The 20191-nt window shown below is 41.9% G+C and overlaps 3 protein-coding genes across 4 annotated transcripts in view; 1 reads left to right on the top strand and 2 right to left on the bottom strand.

The window, feature by feature from the left end:
- zgc:113135 overlaps positions 1-20191 on the bottom strand; it is a 1020739-nt gene that overhangs the window by 500008 nt on the left and 500540 nt on the right. The window lies entirely within an intron of this gene.
- LOC101886882 (gastrula zinc finger protein XlCGF57.1-like) overlaps positions 1-20191 on the top strand; it is a 513813-nt gene that overhangs the window by 189988 nt on the left and 303634 nt on the right. The window lies entirely within an intron of this gene.
- LOC110439446 (protein NLRC3-like) overlaps positions 13271-20191 on the bottom strand; it is a 37774-nt gene continuing 30853 nt past the window's right edge. Inside the window, exon 11 of one of the 2 annotated variants that reach the window (XM_087245870.2) lies at positions 13271-16141. In XM_087245870.2, coding sequence (XP_087101996.1) covers positions 15591-16141 — 551 coding nt within the window. In that variant the 3' untranslated portion in view covers positions 13271-15590. The remainder of the gene's footprint in view (positions 16142-20191) is intronic. The other variant, NM_001445129.1, reaches the window with a different exon arrangement.

The raw sequence follows: 20191 nt of genomic DNA, 5'->3' as shown, positions 1-20191 counted from the left end.
ATTAATATTCCGGATCAATTTATTGTTAACTTGACCAAACGAACACAAGCAGAGCCGCCGCTCTTCCGAGCGGACACGGTAATCTATTCATTTAGAACAAGGGAATTTAATTGCTACTTCTTGTGAAGTAGATTAATCATTCAAAAGTTTTAAACAACTTATAATAGCAAGGCAGGGGAATCTGTATTTCAGTGACATTTTCTCGTGAGGCAAACAATACAATTCATTTGATTATAAATGGAATTTATTGACTAGTCAGACGTAACGAACAAACAAACGCACAAACATACATTAAACACAAAACAAAGGTAAACCACGTGGAGATATCGGGTCTATAGAACGTGTAACAGCAAAGAGAAATAGTAAAGCTAGAAAATATAGATTTCAGATTAAAGAGTGACAAAACGTTCAGTTCCACACGCACCATTACGGACCACCAAGGTTATAAAAAACACCTTTTTGAAAAAAGGGGCACAGCTTAATCGCATAACTAAAATCACCTGGTCTTTCATGTCTGGCGGTCTCTCTTATGCGTCTCTCTTCCGTCGTGCTGAAACAACTCTTGATGTCCTTTGATGCGTGGAGTTTGTAACGCAGTTCGGACGAACACGATCGCAAACTTTAAACTGAATTTACTTTGCCGGAAAATAAAGAAAGCGTGGCGGGAAAAAGTCCATGCGGCTTAGAAAGCCACGTGTGGCCCGAGGGCCACCGTCAATGATGTTCCTTTTTGGGAAGTTCTCTTTCTGCCCAGATGTTTGGGGGGAAGTGTGCTTATACCTGCGGGTCACGTGACAACCCATACAGCATTCTGACCAATGATTTCAGGGGAAAGTTTGCGCGCGAACCTTCCTTTGTCTCTGGGCTGCGCGTATGCAAATTTGAGCGCCCGCCTAAAGCATGCGGACAGGCATTTAATACAGGGCTTTAAAGAATAAAGCAATGCAAGTTATGGTCTCGATCTATGCATCATGTGTTATAAAATGTCGAGGGCATTCTATTGACACCAAACACTCTACAAGTACATCACATAGTTCCCATATCCTTACATCATTGATGCTTTTAAAAAAGGCCTGCAAGCGTGAATGTGTATAGTCTATATCAGGTATTGTACCCATTACAAAAGTTAAATGAAATTAAACAAGAGATTTGGGTTATAAATGTCTTTGTTTAATTTTGAGGAATGTCTTGTCTGTGAGCAGAATGTTGACTAAAGAGGTTTTTTTCCTTTTCTTATCTTATCTGTCACGTTCTTTTGAAGTAGGCAGAGAGTGGTTCTGTGAAGTCTCCCAGACTTGTTAACATGTCACCAGGGATTACCAAGCCAGAATTTTCGTCACCAAGTGATTTTATTGTCCTGGCGATTCACCCAGATTGTTTTCTGGAATGTTAAATGGAATGTTTATCTCCAGAATGCAGGTTACAATATGTTACAGTCCCCCTCTTCCCAGACGAGGAAGAAAAAACTCGGAGAAAACCCGGTTGGTTGGGATCTAACTTTAACTTGTTGGTTGGGCAGGAAGTGAGGGCCCCTCTATGTCCGTTTCTGAGTCGGCTGGACGGAGTTTCATTTCAATCAACGTGGGTGCAGCTCCTTGGCGTTCCTTTCCTTTCCCAGCTTTCCGGTGAAAGGCTCGTGGGAGTACGGCGGTGCACTTGTTCACTGGTGCTTGCATCTTATTGAATGGCGAGGCCCTTGTTAATGTGTGCTTTCCTGTTGTCGGGAGGCACGGAGTGGTAGTTGTTTCGCAGTTTTCCAGAGATGAGTGATAGAGGAGTATAGTTGTGAGGTTGCAGTGGTCTTCTGGTGAGACTGAGGTACAGGATCGTGGCTGTATCCTGTGTAGGAAAGGAAGAGAGAGAGAGGGAACAGGGGAGAGAGTAGGTGGTGTCTGTGATGACTGTGCTTGGCTGGGCATTCCACTGTGACACCGGTTGCAGGGTCTCTACCCCCTTTCCTGGCTTGTGGCCCAGTGTTTGTTACTCTGGTTGTGATACGTAGGTTTGAGGGTTGGCTGCTATGCAGCTGAGCGTATACAACCAGGAGTCTTTGCCCTTCCTGTGTGATGTTGGTAGTGCAGGGTGGGTGCCTCTGTCCAAGTTGTTTACATCATCAGAAGATATGCCATGGTCTGGGCTGTGTCGTCGGTGCTGAGAGACACTCTACCCATTTGGTGTACTGGCATATGAGTTCAAGGGGAAGAGAAAGTGAAGGAGAGGAAAACACAAAAAAAAAAATTGTTGCTCCTTGTGAGCCCATGGAAGTGTCCCGCCCGATCCATCTGGGTGTCTGATCATGAGAGGATGGTTTCTCTGTTGCTGTGGTGCTCGGTGAATCAGCGCCCTGGGCATGTTTTGCTGTGTGCAGGGTCAGTACATTAGCATTACCCCCCTCTGGCTCTGAGGCAGCACGAACTGTGGTGTCGTGGGGTCTTCAGGGACAACCCAAAAAGGATTCACACGCACCTGTTTTTTTAAGATGTAGGAGGTGTTGAGTGACATCTGTGTTGAGGCTGAGGTCAGACAGAAGGATCGGGTGGTAGGTGGGGTGAGTGGTGGAAAACCAACAAAACAAGAGACAAAGTAAAAGTAAAAAAATAAAACTGGTCTGACGTGAGGAGTCAGATGCCTACGTGGTCGCAATGTCGTTTGCGACATTTGTCGGGCTGGTGAGATTTGATGTGGCAGCTAGGCTAGGCAGGGTTGTTGGCTGCCAGTTACAGCTGCCAGATCTCGGGGTTTTGGTTGGGTGGTGACCATGGTCCACCGTGTGATGCACCTTCTTGGTAAGGGCATCGGTCCAGTCATTCAGGTCCTTGTCAGTGCCTGAAAGTTTGAACTGTTCTTATCTTCTTCTGTAGACGACCATGATGTGGTTGTCAGTGTTGTGGTCGCCTACTTGGGAAGAAGAAAAAGTGTTGACGTTTCACGGGCTTGTGGTGGGCAGTTCTGAAGCCTTTTGTTTCCCCCCTGGGAGGTGGAACGTGAAACAGAGTCTAGCAAGTTGGAGTCTGCAGCTAAGTGCACTCTGATGTCATGGGCTGCTGTGCTTTGAAGGGTTACAATGGTGGCTGCCATTTCTGCATACTGCGATGTTTGTGGGAGCATCTATCAACACGTGCTGTGGGCATACCTTGGCACGCATTCTCATCCCAGTCCTTGGAGTACTTGAATGACAGGTTGACAGAGGTGGCTGGGGTTCCTCCTCTACGGCATTGCAACTGGTCTGTCAGTTGTACAGTCTTGGTAAACAGCTAGGCTGTTACCCAGCGTGGATTTGTGGCTTAAGGTGTAACGCGGGTCAATACAGTGACCGACATACTGGCGTTAGTCTTTATGCCATCCCGGATGTGCTGACTGTTCAGTAACATGACAGGTTGGTGGCAGGTGTCTATGATGGCTGCTGTGCTCCAAAGAAGTTGGAGAATAGCTGTTGAAATGGCACCCACCGTGCAGAGCGATGTTGTTACACAGTCTTAGTATTTGCCTTCTGGCGCAAGGAGTGTCTTACTTGCATATGCCCAGACGTTGTCTCACTTCAATCGTGGCCAGCTGTTGACCTTCCGTCAAACAGAAGGACAGCCCTTTTTGACAGGGTGGTCACGGGTCGAGCAGTCTTTGAACAGTTCTTAATGACGTGTCTGGAGTAGTTGCACCCACTTAGGGAGCCGCTCAGTTCGGAGACCTTGCTAGGCGGTAGTCTTTGCGCTAGCCAGTCAACTGTTGTAGGCCATGGACTAGCTCCTTTGAGTGGCCAGACACGGTGGTACATTCATTAAGGATGTCATCAACGTAGATGAGGTTGCCTCTAACATAAGCATCGGCATATGCTTTGTTCAGGAGGGTGTTGCTTTCGGCTGGTGAGTTGGCCTAGCCGACGGGGCAACTCATGATCGTTTAGTGTCTGTTGTTCAAGGTGAAAGCTAGCTTATGCTGGTCATTTGGATGTACAGGTATCGTCCAGAAGGCGGGGACCACATCAAGCGTTGAGGAGATGGTTGGTCCTTGAATTCTGGGCACTTCCTGTTCCAGTGGTGTCGTTGGCCCTCGTGACAATGGCATTTGCTGATTTAGCTTTCTATGGTCAGGCACCCTTCGACCCTGGGCTTGAGGACGGGCCAGATGGGTGCAGCAGGTTTTGTTGCGTAGCCCGATGTCCTTTTTCCAGCATGGAGTTGGATATTTCCATGTGAAGGTCAGTGGGACTCGCAGTCTAAAGAGTCTTTAGTGAGGGCACCGTGGTAGTTATACAGGATGTGCTGACGTTTGTCGGTTGGCCTCATCCTGCGTGGCCTCAGTATGTCTGTTCTGTTGAGGAAAGTGCCCTGTCTTCATCCATGTTAGTGATGGGGTGACGAGTGGCTGGGCACACGGCAAGGAGTTAGTCCTCTGTGAGCTCACTTCTGCCTACCGGTTCTTTGTTTACTGGTAAGACAGACGTGAGTGTGGCCAGCTGGAATGGAACAGTATAGTCTGTGTTTTCTAAGCTCCCCTCTGGTGTCGTTGCATGTAGGGTGAGGCCACTAATTGGCCCAAGAGTTCAAAGTCATGGAACTCGTAGCTGACCAATCGTCCCAGTAGGTAGTCTTTGGGGATTTTTATGTCAGTTGCCATGCAGCTATTACACAAGACATATACTGTTCATGAGGACAGTTCAATTTAGGGTATGGCTTCCAGGTTGAGGCCCAGTTTTATGCCCCTTCTGTTGTTGGTTGGAAGAAAACCCAATGTATGGTTTAGAGTTCGGCCTTTCGTATGGAGAGCCATATAGAGCACCCGTTTGTATAGGCTGGCACCACAGAGTCTTGTTTGATGATGACAGAGCAGGCCTCTGGCATGGTCTGGCCTGATTGGGGCTTCTTGAGGGTGACAGCCATCGTTGTTGGCTGTGAGAAGTGTTGGTGCCTATCACCGGTCATTAAAGGTGTCTATATATATGCCTGAAGATGTATCAGGCTATTAGCTCTGATGTAAACATCGTGCGGCGGGGCCGTGAGAGTTAGGACAGAATGGGTCAACCATCCGCCATTCCGATTTAAGTTCAATGTGCAAATGCTGTTGGCAGTTGTCATGTGTGAGAGTTCAGCATTTGGACAGTAGTGTGTATGCTTGTTAGTTGAACACAGGTCTGGGGTTGTGTTCAGGCGGAGTGTCGCACCGCGCGAGGCTGATGGCTGCTGGGTTGTCTGCTCACAGTGCAAGTACAATGTCATTCACAGTCCGGTTATTCAACATTAAGCCCTTTGAGGCCTGGGGCAGCAAGCGTTGGGGTTGCTAGCTGGTTTGAAGGCTGCAGAGTAGCGACCTTGACCCCCTCTATGTTGTTGAGTTTGGGTTCTCGCGGGTTCCAGCAGTTTCCCGCGACCTCGGTGACCTTGACAGTCTGTTGGGGTTGACCTGACGGCTGTGAGCAAGTTCTCGCACTTGGGCCCAGATTTTAAAGGGGTTCAAAGTTCGAAAGAGGTTCAAACATATCCAGCGGATTTTTACCATTCAGCAGCAGGTATGTGCCCATTGGCGACGGGTACACGGGGTGCACTGCAGTCATGGGACAGTAGTTACTTGAATGGGAGCGATGTATGTGAGTTGAACCTCAGTTGGGCTGTATGATTTGCACAATCAGCCTGCCTGGTTGGCAATTAAGTGTTCGTTTTAGTCTCTGAGTTCTTGCTTTGAGTTACTCAAACAGGAAAGATGACATTATTGTGAGGTCTGCTCCCGTGCTGACGCGCGTTTTTCATCTTTCTTTCATCTCCACGGTTACAGCCAAGTAGCGCGTTGTTGCCACGCCATTTTGGTCAGGTTCCCCAAGAGTTGAAGTGCAGGGGCCTGAGCAGTTGTTTGTACGCAGGTGTGGCTGGTTGGTGGGCTGTGGCTCAGGAGGTAAACAGACAACCAGACCAGTGTTTTCTGGTGCCTGAGGTTGCAAGCATGGTGGCACTGGCTGCTTCTTGGGGTAAGCGTGATGCTGCAGTTAGGTACACAGTCTTTAGCTTGTGTTGGACTCGCAGTACTCTGCGGGGATGGAGCAGAAAGCAGGTGTTCAGGGGGGGTAAATGGTTTTGGACCCCCCTCAAGTCATAAGGAGTCTGGCTTGACCTCCTGTAGGGCCCCTTTAAGCTTTTTAGCAGTTCTGCTGCTCATGACGCCACTGTGTCGTTGTTTGGAGTCAGGTTTTCACCTTTGGCTTTCTCTGGCGTGTAACTAGCTGGATGCTGGTTGCTCAAGCTCCTGGCTACTGCAGGTTGGTCATTCCTTGGTTGCTGTTAGGCTCCTTTTGGGCTGCTTGTGGTGAGTGGCTTGTCCCAGTGTGTCTCTGAGCATCCTGTCTGGTGTTGGGACATGCGCCTTCCTGGCGGTGCTGTCCTCTGCTGGCGGAGAAAGGCTTTAACTCACTGTTGAAAGTCTTGCGGCTGGGAAACAGTAACGTGCCTTTTAAAGTCAGCTCCGGATGAGATTCTGAGACAGGGTAGCTCGTAGGTGTTTGATAGGCTTTCAAAGCAGTCTTTGTTTTGAACAGATTTTATGAGCTAAACTCTGCCGCTGTTGGGTGGTCAGGGCGTGGGGGCAGGGCATTGCCCGTGTGCGGACTCACCACAGAAAGCAGGCTTTTGAGAGAGGGAGGATCTGGAAGGTGAACTCCTCCGTCCGTGGCTCATTTCCTGTCTCGAAGTAGGGTTGGTGTAGTCGACTGCAGTATGCTTGTGAGGTCTCTTGGCTGTTCTGAGACCCATGGCGACAATCAGTCCTTACTCTGACACGGGGTCAGGTAAAACACTCTAGTAAGAGCTCTTGCATCGGCTCGTAATCTGCTTTGATGGCACGGCGCTGTTGATTCAGGAAACTTCATGCCTCACGGCTCGAAGTAATTCTTAGCAGATACAGTTTGTCACAGAGAGTGGCACTTGGCCTCTGTGTAAAAGTGTAAAAGTCAATGTCTTAAAATTAGGAGTGCGTGTCGTCGCCTTCAGCAAGGTTTGGGGTGAAAGTTGGCATTTCCCTGGCCAGCTGGTTCAAAGTCTTTGGCTGACAGATGGTGTCTGTCGTGGGGGATCCCATTGGAGGGAGTCCTGGCCCTGTGTTGCTGATGGGCGTTGCTGAAATGCTGGCTGGCGGGGCAGTATGAGTTGGATTCACCCCCCTCTGCTGGTCTATCCAGTCTTGGCTTTTGGGGCTGACTGTGGCACTTCCCCTTTCTGGTAGTCACATGGCTTGTAGGAATGTGACAGTTCTGGGTGAACTCTGGTAGGTTCATGCTTAAAAGTCTCTTTGTTGGGTTCCGTGTTGGAATTTTGCTCGGGCCCTCAGCCGTTGACTTTAGAGGCTTTGACCCGAGCTTCACTGTCTTTAGTTCTGCTCTTTACAATAGTGTTTCAGCTTGTAGCTTTACACTCAGTTCATCTTTGGCTTTCTCCTCTCGTCGCTCCTTGTGTGCGTTGTCCGCTTGTAGCTCCATCGGGGCGCGTGTAGTCCGTCCATTTGCTCCAGAAGTTCGGCGTCCTTTTCCCTCGTCGTCTTGCAGGCGTCCTGGGCTCGATGCTCCAGCTGGTTGAGACCCTTTCCTATGGGTCTGGCCGGTGCAAGGATGAGGTGTGTCAGGGCCCTGGAGAGTTGAGTCTGGGCTTGGCTGTCATGGCTCCGGGCTAGGTCGTTCGCCCTCAGCGGATTATTGCAGACGTCCAGCTGTTCTCTGCTTGGCCGCTGCAGCTCCATGGCGTCGTTGGGCAGGAGGTTGTGGGTTAAGCACTTAACCAGGCCTCCAGTTGGTCCCAGTGAGCAGCGGGCTGGGCGCACTTGACATGCTGGTCTGTTGGGTGAGACAGAGATCACAAGGGAGAGAGAGAGAGACCCACATGGCCAAATCGAGTGGATGTTAGCATTGTGCTATATTATTAGTCTGACAGGGTTGTCAGCTAGGGGGTATGTGCCGGCTAGACGTTGGTCCTTCTAAGGATCCACTGGGGGCCGGACAATTCGGATGTCGAATTTGGGTGGCTAGATAACAGTTGATATCTACGTACTGGCCTCAAGGCTTTTAGTCATGCGCCAGGCTGTGCAGATTATCAATCAATTATTTAAATCACCCTGGTGGTTCTCAATAGCATGGTCTCTGAGCAGGTCAAAGTAAATAAAAATAATTAAGTAAATAAAAATAACAGTAACCCCAAAAAAAACAAAAATGAATAATACTAACGATAAATTAGACAAAAAGGCACCTCGCTCGGATAAACGAGTGTACAGGGAAAGAAAAATGAAAGAAATTACTAATATGGATATCAGTAAATATGAATAAAAATAAAACTGAAAGACAGACAAGGATGAGAAACGAGGGAGAGAGAGAGATAGAGAGAATAGCAAAACCTATGGGCATGTCTAAAATGTTCATTTTATAGTCCTGTAGTGGGCTAGGTTTAGACTAGGTTTTACATGCTATTTACACTTGGTGGTGAGTGAAAGGCAATCAGATGAAGGTCGCAAGAGCGTGCTATCTGACTAGACTTTCCCCAACTCCTACAGCAGTCGATATCAGATCACTTGCCTATAATGTAACTCGGTTGTGAACTCACACAGCGTAGGCTTTCAGCACAATACGTATTACTCAAGAAAGTCACTGACCGCCTGGCATGATTCAAAATTGGGTTTTGCCTGATGATTCCGGTGCCGCACTAGGCCTGTAGAATGAGGTGGCCAATCTCACTCAGGCGGGCACGTGTGTGGAATCATGACAGGGTAATTAACCAAGATTGATCGTATGCCAGTTGACACGGATGGTGCTTCTTGGAGTACGATTGCTGATGCCACTGTGATCCACACAAGCCGGAGAGACAAAACGCCAAGGTATCTAACGCATCCTTCAGCAGGGGTCAGTTATGTCAGACAGATGAACCCAATCTTTTGATCTGCAACCTGAATAACCTGTACGCTTAACCACACAAGCACAGAGGACTCCGGTCCGGATACGGGCAGTACTATGGATCTACTATTCTGGGCGAGCCAGTTGGAGTAGGAATCTTAGTATGCTGTAGTATCTGATGGATAGAGAAGGTTATCACCCTGTGATGGAGGGAGGCTAAAGGAAAATTAAATCGGCATAAAAGAATCTAAAAGAATAATCACAATAATCCCCAATAGGTAAAAGCAGTACAGGACGACTTAGAAAAAGTAGAAAGAGTGCCTTAGTATTCAGGGGCATCCAAACATTAATGGGTTAGCCCAACATGTTTTGATCAGATGTGGGATCTATAGATTGATAGCTCTGAATTTAGCTTCAGACTAATACTTGCCCTAATATAGTTATACTTTCCCTATAACCTAAGAGGTGAGGGAAGAAATAAGGCATGAGGAAAAGATGGAGAAAAAAAATCAAAAGGGAAGAAAAATTATGCCTATTAATGATAATAATAGAGAGATTAAAGGCTATTCCCCAAATAGCAAAACCAACAAAATTAAAATTAAACATGACCTAAGTGTAGAATAGATTATTGGGAACTTGATTAAAAATCAAGTAATAACAAAATAAACTGGACAACGGTATTAAAATGAAAAAGACAGAAGGCAGAAAATTAATAAAAAAATTGAAAGTAACAAAATAATTCATAATACCAAAAGAAATAAAAACAGACCAATAATCTATACTCAGGTAACTAAACTATTGTTTGGATAAAATTATAACCGGGAAAGTAAAATGCTTAATCGAAATTAAAACAAATTAACTCCAAACTGTTTGACCATTTCAGACCACTTGAGACACAATGGTGGGCGGAACTGATGTGAGGAGAGCAGAAGGAGACAGGGGGAGATGTTTCCGAGTTGCACTTCACATTCGGTTAGCCTTGTGCTAAAGTTTGTTAGTTACAAAATGTGAAGGGTTGGTTTGCTTAAGCGTTAACGTTAGCTGGCGTTAGCCGCTAGCAAGTTGTTACGAGTTACGCTTCGCATCCGGTTAGCCTTGTGCTAACAGTTTGGTAATATTAAGACGCGAAGGGTTAGTTTACTTTAAGGCTAGTCGTTAGAAGCTAGCGAGTGGTTTTGCCCTGTGAAGTAAACCGCGTCACCAACTCTGCCTCCTGAAAGGCGGATCTTATGCTTTGGGGTGGTGACTACGTCATTCACGCATGCGTGCGCGCGCACGAGTTACGTGGACGAGGAGTCAATGAGCGCTCGAAGAGCCGATTTATGAATGGGAGGAGTTCTCATTCATAACTTGGTATGCGGCTGACTTCACGAAGGCAAAGCGCGAACCACTAAGATTCGCACAAGCGGTCATTATATATCATGTTGCCGTAACATTGATAATAATATTCGACCATTACAATTAGACACACAAACATAAAATGCGAGACGTCTCTCGAGGCGGTGCACGTTTGTACACAGATTTGGTCCGGACGAACATAACTGAAATATGGGAATTCACATCCATATCAGATTTTGGTACCATTTAAAACACGCTTATGGTTCTGAGAATTCCTTTCGTCAGAAAGCGGTTAACAGGCAAGCTTGCAGCTCCCGAATACATTAATTTAGAACCGTCCAGCAGTTCTGAAATTAATTTCGCACGGCGGCGAAGCAAAGAGGTTAAACGTTAGGCAGCTAATCTAACAGTTTGAAACCACGGGAGAAATAGTCTAGAGGTTTTCTAGCTATAAAGGCCTTTTAAACGGACAGGTTTGGGGTTTCCAAACTGTCTTACAAGCGCTGAGAGAGGTGTCTTTTCCTCCGACAGGCACACTAATATATTTAAATGATTTGCAGAACGTGCGTCTCAGCAAAATCGATTTAAAATATATATGAACTGCAGTTTAAATTGTTACACTCTACACGGGCAGCTCTCTGCTGTGTTTAGTGAACAGAATGGCTGAAAGAGGCTTTTCATCCTCCCAGTTTTGAATAAAGGAAATGCTTCTCGCGGTCCTTTTTTTTTTTCTATAGCGCGCTTCATAAATCCAATGAATTGGAAAGTTTGTTTCACAGAAAATGTTTGGAAAACTGCCCGCATTCTCTCCACCAATATATGTAGCATGTAAATTAGCTCATTTTATGAATATTAATAATCAACAATAACGGTTTATTCTTAATTATTAATATTCCGGCTTAAGCTTCAGTCAGTTTGGTCAAACAAACATATGATTGTAAATGATCATGCTCGCGCGACCGAGCGGATTCCCAGATTATGAATATTAATTATCAACAATAACGAATTATTATTAATCATTAATATTCCGGATCAATTTATTGTTAATTTGACCAAACGAACACAAGCAGAGCCGCCGCTCTTCCGAGCGGACACTGTAATTCATTCATTTAGAAAAAGGGAATTTAATTGCTACTTCTTGTGAAGTAGATTAATCATTCAAAAGTTTTAGACAACTTATAATAGCTAGGCAGGGGAATCTGTATTTCAGTGACATTTTCTCGTGAGGCAAACAATACAATTCATTTGATTATAATGGAATTTATTGACTAGTCAGACGTAACGAACAAACAAACGCACAAACATACATTTAACACAGAACAAAGGTAAACCACGCAGAGATATCGGGTCTAAAGAACGTGTAACAGCAAAGAGGAATAGTAAAGCGAGGAGATAGAGATTTCAGATAAAGGAGTGACAAAACTTTCAGTTCCACCCGCACCATTAAGGACCACCAAGGTAATAAAAAACACCTTTTTGATAAAAAGGGGCACAGCTTAATCGCATAACTAAAATCACCTGGGTTTTCATGTCTGGAGGTCTCTCTTATGCGTCTCTCTTCCGTCGTGATGAAAACTACTCTTGATGTCCTTTGATGCGTGAAGTTTGTAATGCAGTTCGGACGAACACGATCGCAAACTTTAAACTGAGTTACTTTTGCCGGAAAATAAAGAAAACGTGGCGGGAAAGTCCATGCGGCTGTGAAGAGCCGTGTGGCCCTTAAAGGGACCACCGTCAATGATGTTCCTTTTTGGGACGTTCTCTTTCTGCCCAGATGTTTGGGGGAAAGTGTGCTTATACCTGCGGGTCACGTGACAACCCGTACAGCATTCTGACCAATGATTTCAGGGGAAAGTTTGCGCGCGAACCTTCCTTTGTCTCTGGGCTGCGCGTATGCAAATTTGAGCGCTCGCCTAAAGCATGCGGACAGGCATTTAATACAGGGCTTTAAAGAATAAAACAATGCGAGTTATGGTCTCGATCTATGCATCATGTGTTATAAAATGTCGAGGGCATTCTATTGACACCAAACACTCTACAAGTACATCACATAGTTCCCATATCCTTACATCCTTGATGCTTTTAAAAAGGCCTGCAAGCGTGAATGTGTATAGTCTATATCAGGTATTGTACATATTACAAAATTTAAATGAAATTAAACAAGAGATTTGGGTTATAAATGTCTTTGTTTAATTTTGAGGAATGTCTTGTCTGTGAGCAGAATGTTGGCTAAAGAGTTTTTTTTCCTTTTCTTATCTTATCCGTCACGTTCTTTTGAAGTAGGCAGAGAGTGGTTCTGTGAAGTCTCCCAGACTTGTTAACATGTCACCATGGATTACTAAGCCAGACTTTTCGTCGCCAAGTGATTTTATTGTCCTGGCGATTCACCCAGATTGTTTTCTGGAATGTTAAATGGAATGTTTATTTCCAGAATGCAGGTTACAATATGTTACACAAGTATGTAAAAATACTCATTTGGCTTACACATTATTCGTGTTTTTATGTACAACAGCATATACTGACAAATCCGTTATAATTCTGTGTCATATTAGTATGCAGAAAAAATCCTGGCTGGGGAGTCTTTGATGTTCGCCAACAAGGCCTCAGCGGTGAAGATTTATAGAAAAGAAATTGCCAGGACACTGCTGAATGGGAGTGGTAAAGTTGTTGAATTATATACTTTTGTTTAAAAATTTGTCTTATAGAATGGTCTGTCTAAAAACACAATTTGGATTGACATAGGAAGGTGTCTGTTTAGAATGTCTGTTGTCAAAATAAAAAATGCATATAATAAAGGAAATAGAAGCACAAAAAAAGATATCATAAAAATCTTGAAAAAAAAAGAAAACCATTCACAAGACTAATAACTAAACAGAAATATGTCTATAAATAGACATAAGGTAATTAATAAGATAGGTGATTATTTTAGAAAATAAATATAAATGAAATGTCCATACTGTAGATGTCAGATCATAATACACATTTTATACACACACACACACACACACACACACACACACACATATATATATATATATATATATATATATATATATATATATATATATATATATATATATATATATATACACACACACACATATAGATCTCTAAGACTTCTCGCTCTTACACACAGAGCTGTGCATGATGTTTGTGATATTTATTTAAGTGCTCATTAGGCTTAGGATAGGTGGTTTTGATTATTTGGTCATGAAGGTATTCATTGTTTTAAATTGTTTTTCAGCTGTTCGTGATGTCATACATCACTACAAAAGGCTTTTGAAGCTGACAAGACGTGGAGCAACCATGACCAGAGCGTTCCAGAGAGAAGGTGTCCCTGGAAATGCAGTGGTCCAGCTCGCTTCAACTGCAGAGCTGTACTTTGCTAACGGGGAGCAATTTACCAGCATCGGCTTTACACCAGCTCAAAAGTGTAAAGAGCTCACTGTTGGAGATGTTCACATAAAAGTCCTATCAATGAAAAGGAAGGGTTCACTTTTGCCTTTTTGTCTGAACAAGTGATTAGAGTAGATTTGCTGTGTCACTTATTGTTAAGGCCATGTTTATTGTATGTTTCTTTGTTCAATAATGTTTCTGTTTACTGTTGGTAAAATGTAGAAGCAAAAGAGTACAGGGCAATAAGCTTAGCTTATAATGGCAAAAAAATTACATTAAGATCAGATGCAAAAATATTTAAATGCATCTAAATTCATTCATTAATTTTCTTTTCAGCTTAGTACCTTTATTAATCTGGGGTCGCCACAGCGGAATGAACTGCCAACTTATCCAGCAGATGTTTTACACAGCGGATGCCCTTCCAGCTGCAACCCATCACTGGGAAACATCCATACACAGTCATAATAACCTTTCACACATACAGAGCTTTCCGGAAAATTACCGGCAATTTTCCGGAAAGGTTGTATGTGTGAACAGGCCCTTTTTGAAAGTACCGGTAAATTCGTTCTGGCTATTTTCCAGAAAGAGAAGTTGTAACATTACCGGTAATTTGCCGGAATGCTGCGCTGTGTGAATGCAGAAGGAAGATTGCCGGAAAGAACGCGTGCACGTCTAGAACGTGCTGACGTGAGACGTCTGCTTTAGCCAATCACAACAGTCAGACGCATGTACGTCCGCGCGGTTTATGAGAATAAAAGCCTTTGAATATTTTCCCAGACACATTTAGCTCCTAGAAGTTAGATAATGTTTATATGTTCTTCTTAATGCCAACTGTGTAAATAATCATCGATAATATGCTTATGATAAGCCGCTGTTTGTTTACCTTCACACTTTGCTTGTGCCTGGGAAACAGAGCCTGTGAGCGCCTGCACACACACAAACATCATGTACTTCTCGACATGCGAAAGTGATCCTCCATATGTTTTCATTGAAGTTGTTCACAATACTGATCCATCCACAGAGTTTGTGATGTAGTCAAATGTTTACAAATACAAGCACAGCCGTTTAAGGCTCATTTGAGGTGAATGATGTCAAAATTTACCGGTATTTTGGAATGGATGTGTGAATGCTCTTTTCCGGAAAAAATCCATAACGTCCTCACCTGTGTGAACAGCGCTTTTTTGAATATACCGGTAAAGTCGTTCCATAAATTTTCCGGATATTTACCGGTATCACTGTGTGAAAGGGGCTAATCTTACACGTATTCACTATGGACAATTTGAGTTTACTCAATTCTGTGGGGGAATGGACTGTGGGGGAAACCGGAGCACTCGAAGGAAACCCATGCCAACAAGAGGAGAACATGCAAACTCCACATAGAAATGCCACCTGTCCCAGCTGAGGCTCAAACCATCGACCTTCTTGCTGTAAGGCAAATGTGCAACCCACTGTGCCACCACGTCGCCCCGCCGTCTAAACCGTTTTTTTCTGAAATTAGTTAATTTTTCAGCCTAATATGTTAAAGACAATGAAAAAACAATTCCTTGCCAGAAACATAGTTAAATTACTGAATTTTAGAAAAAAAAATAATATAGCAGCTGCATGGTGGTGCAGTGGGAAGCAGGTTTGCCTCACAGCGAGAAGGTCGCTGGTTCGAGCCTCGGCTTGGTCAGTTGATGTTTTTGTGTGGAGTTTGCATGTTCTCCCCGTGTTTGCGTTGGTTTCCTCCGGGTGCTCCGGTTTCCCCCACAAGTCCAAAGACATGGTACAGGTAAATTAGGTATGCTAAATTGTCCTTAGTGTATTCGTGTGAATGAGTGTGTATGGATGTTTCCCAGTGATAGGTTGCAGCTAGAAAGGCATCTGCTGCATAAAAACATATGTTGGATAAGTTGCCAGTTCCTTCCGCTGTACAATTTGACTCTATAATTTATGTCCCCTTCAAAAAATTGCTTTTAAGAATTTTTTTATTTATATATATATTTAATATATATATATAAATTCAGATCAGTTTCACTGATGATACAGGATAAAGCCCGAACCCAGGGCAGAGCGGCTCAGTGAATGTGGTCTGGACTGAGTGGATGAGGCTCATTGTGTTTCTATAGATGTTGTAGAAGATCAGAGTTCCTGCACTGTGATCCACAAACACTCCTATTCTCCTACTGAGCTGATCTACCGGGAGATGAGTCTTTGTGTTATTGTGCATGAATATGAAACTGGAGGAATCACAGAACAAACTCCAGGACTGAGCATTAAATCCAAACACACACTCAACACCTCCCTTCCTCCTGATGCTCTTACATGACACTGATATAAACACACCACCATCTCCACTCCAGTCAATCTCCCAGTAACAGCGTCCACACACACTCTCTCTGCACAACACCTGAAGCCAATTATCAAATCTGTATGGATAAACAGGATACGGCTGAAACATTTTCTTCTTTGCCATCCTCATGTGGTCTCTCACTCTCTTCACCTCTCTGTTCTCCCCAGACAGTCTGAGTCCAGTGTTTGCTGTGTTTGGATCCAGTGTGAGGAAACAGACATCTGAACACAAGAACACACACATTTATAACCACAGCTGTGTGTGTGTAAAATTGTGTTTGAGAGAGGGAGCATGTGTGTGTGTGAGATTGTGAGTGTGTGAAAGAGAGGGAGCATGTTTGTGTGAGTAAGATTGTGTGTGCATGAGAATGTATGAAAGCAACTGTTTGTGAGAGCGATCGTGTGTGTGTAAGCGTGCGTGCGTGTAAGTGTGTGTGCGTGCATGTGAGAGAGAGAGAGTATGTGAGGGTATGTGTGTGTTGTGTATGTGTATTTGTGAGAGTGTGTGTGAGTGGGTAACACTTTATAATAACTACACACTGTAAATCATTTATTAATCATTAGCAAATAGTGAATTCATTATCTGTTAAGCATTAACTCTTAACTGATTAACTGTTTAAATGTCTTATTATTCAGGCATATATTAATGGTTACTATACATGTTAATCAATGCTTTATTAACTCAACTTCATGCAGTTTTGTGACCTAATCTAAAGTGAGGACTATTCATGCTGTATAAATCCCTTATAAATGACAAATAAAGGCTCAGAATCAAATGAACAATAATCTTTGCATCTTTTTTAAAAAGTGAAATTACTGTAAAGTTTAAACATGGCTGAATAACAGGAGTGTCAAAATACGACATAAAGCTGGATAAAACAACAACATAACATAATATATAATAATCAAACAATATAATAAGATGCAATGCTTAAACTCTACAATGATTTTATTTTAGATAAGGTTGCAAAGATTTATTTTTCATTTGAAGTTCAGTTTCATTTGTGTCTCTTCAAATGAATAGGAATGAATAATGTCATTTTTTTCTGTTTAGTATTTAACTGAGCCTTTATTTTGTCATTTGTAAGGCACTTGTAAAGCATGAATAGTCCTCACTTTAGATTAGGTCATAAAACTGCATGAAGTTGAGTTAATACAGCATTTATTAACATAAATAGTGCCCATTAATATATCCTGAATAGTAAGACATATAAACTTTAATTTCAATACTTTATTATTCATTTATTAACTAATTCTGAATGATCTAAAACTAATCTTAAATACAACAGGTTTGTATATATGTGATACTTAATTTAGTAATGAAAAACAAATCATTAACAATAAGAAAGTATAATTATTAAACACATTATAAAATTGCTAATAAGTCAAGAATAGAGCATTTGCAGCTGCAGTTATAAACTGCTCAATAACGTTTATTAATGTAGAGTTAATGCTTAATAGATGATGAATTCACTATTTGCTAATGCTTAATAAATGATTTATAGTGTGTAGTTATTATACGATGTTACCGACACATTTTACTTGATCAGATCACAGGTAAACAAGAGAGACACATTCCAGTTTAAAAACATGCTATGTATTAGGAATCTTTCTCTGGTCTTTTAATGTAATACCCAGTGTTTTTTTTTTTTTTTTGGTAAAGATTTGTACACTTAGTACTAAAATATTCGAATACTTCATGCATTGAAATATATTTCCTTCATTTCTGATGAGTTCATATTTCCTAATACAGAATTTATGCAGTTTTTTTTAATCGCTCATTTGATTTTACATATAGGCATATTAATCTTCAATTAATTAACTAACGTTTTACAACAACAAAAGTAACTGTACTGGGCAATTTATGATAAAAAATATAATGCAAAAGATCCTGAATTTATCACGTGAATAAATGATCATACACGTTTTGTAGGTTGTAGTCACGCCTGTATAAGCAGTTTTTAGCATAGAATAAATGTATTAACAGAATTAATGTTTATCCACTAAAATTCAAACTCAAAGAGCTTTATTGGCATGACTGTAAAACAAATCACAATGTTGCCAAAGCAATAACAAAACAACATACATATAGATAAAAGAAATATAAGTAATAATAAACAAACACATATACATATCGTTATATTATACATATATGTTGTCACAATAAACAAGTTAATAAAAAAAAAAAAGATTAACAAAAGTATATAATAATAAATGATAAGGACAGAGAGCTTTAATAAGGGATAAGGGGGTTCAGCCTTTTTCTCTCATATGGTGGCATGAGGACACGTACTGTGCTGCTAGGTGGAGACACTTTTCATTTTCTCCCAAAATATAATTGAGTTTCTCCGTATTTGTGGCTTGCTGGAATCAGATCATTATCCTTAATGAAATCCCTTATTAAGTTTGGCAAAGCTTCATACACTTCTACGACAATTCTTTTTATTAATCTTTCTGATCTTATTTTCACCAATTGACTCAGAACGTTAATAGAAGACTGTATAGCTTTTAGTAAATGACCCAACTTTGTACAGCCTGCCTCTCTTAATGCCACACGAATACTAGCAGAATTTAAAGATTTTGCACTCAAAAAATCATTATAAAAAAGTGGCTCCTCAAAGATCCACATTCCTAAAAAGGTGTTAGGATCTCTTGACACTTTTAAAACTGGCCACGCCTGCAATACTGAATCATAAAAAGGTGTTAGATCTGTAATATGTATCTTTTCAGAATTTAGCAAAAAAAGTTGTTTATCATACCCCAACTTCCCTGCCTTCTGTAAAAGCAATTTCGCGGTTTCATGCCATCTCAAACTATTTCCATATAAAAATCTTTGTGCCGTTTTTAATCTAAAAGCAGCTAATCTAGAAGATAAATCAACAAGGCCTTGACCTCCCTCACAGACTGGAATATAGAGTACAGTAGCTTTAACCCAGTGATGCCCTGACCAAGCACTTTAATACCATAACTTTATGCCAAAGCATAGAAGCAACTAAATTGTTTGCTACCAAAACAGAAAACAAAAATTCATGATCTGTTCTGTCAAAGGCTTTCTCCTGATCTAAAATTCCAACCCTTTGATTATACTCTTTACATACATCCATCCATCACATCTCTTATTAAAAACAAATTGTCCGTTATAGTCCGATCCGCGATACAATTAGTTTGGTCCATGTGTACAATTGAACCTATAAAAGGTTTTAACCTATTAGATAAGGCTCTTGAAAGCACTTTATAATCTGTACATAGTAGAGCAACAGGTCTCCAATTACTTAATTCAGTTAGATCTCCTTTTTTTAGGCAACAATGTCAAAACAGCTTTTCTGCATGAGCAAGGTAGTATATTTTCTTCATATGATTTCTGGTCCGATGTAATCCCAGAAATGTTTATAAAAGTCAATAGTCAATCCATCTATTCCAGGTGCACGTCCAGAAACCAACTGATTGACAGCAAGAGTAAGTTCTTCATAACTCAATTCTATATCCAGTTCAAGTTGTTCTGTAGTTGTAAGTTGAGGTATATCTTCTAAAAGTTCCATAACGCACTGCTCATTGCATTGGTCTTTTTTCGTACAACGGAAGTCCATAGCACATCTTCTCATCTCTTCACCATCTGTTGTCAACGATCCCTCTAGGCATTTAAGACATGTCATATACTGATCTCTCGCTGTTTTTTTCTCCAAATTGAAAAAGAATGTACTTGAAGCATCTATATCTTTTAATTGCATAAATCATGACCTCACAAGAGCTCCTTTCACTTTTTCTCCTTTCACAGGAAGCTTAACTCCAGTCTTTTTGTGTGCAGCTCTTTATCATTTTGCCCAGTCTCTTTATCATTTAAAAACCTATTTTCAATTCTTGTTATCTCCAATTCAACTACTTCTATAGCTTGTTTCAACATAACTGATGAAAAAGATTTATACTGTTGGCAAAAAACTCTAATTTGAGCTTTCACAATTTTCCACCACTGATTTAAATATTTAAAAACATTCTTTTTTTCTTTCCATTTATCCCAAAAACACTTAAAAATTTCACAAAAAAATCATCTTTAAGTAGTTTATTATTGAAATGCCACAGAGATCTATTAACTTCTTGCTTTAACATAAAAGTCACAGTAATAAGATGATGATCTGTGAAACCCACTGGTCTAATAGAGCTATCTAATAATTTAGGTTTAAGCCCTTGTGACACATAAAATCTGTCTAGCCTAGCTGCACTCACCCTCCCATTTGCTACCTTCACCCATGTATACTGCTTTTCATTTGGAAATTT

Source organism: Danio rerio, chromosome 4, assembly GCF_052040795.2.
Source record: "Danio rerio strain M-AB ecotype USA chromosome 4, GRCz13ab, whole genome shotgun sequence".
NCBI lineage: Eukaryota > Metazoa > Chordata > Actinopteri > Cypriniformes > Danionidae > Danio > Danio rerio.
This window is presented reverse-complemented; position numbering and strand designations above follow the sequence as displayed.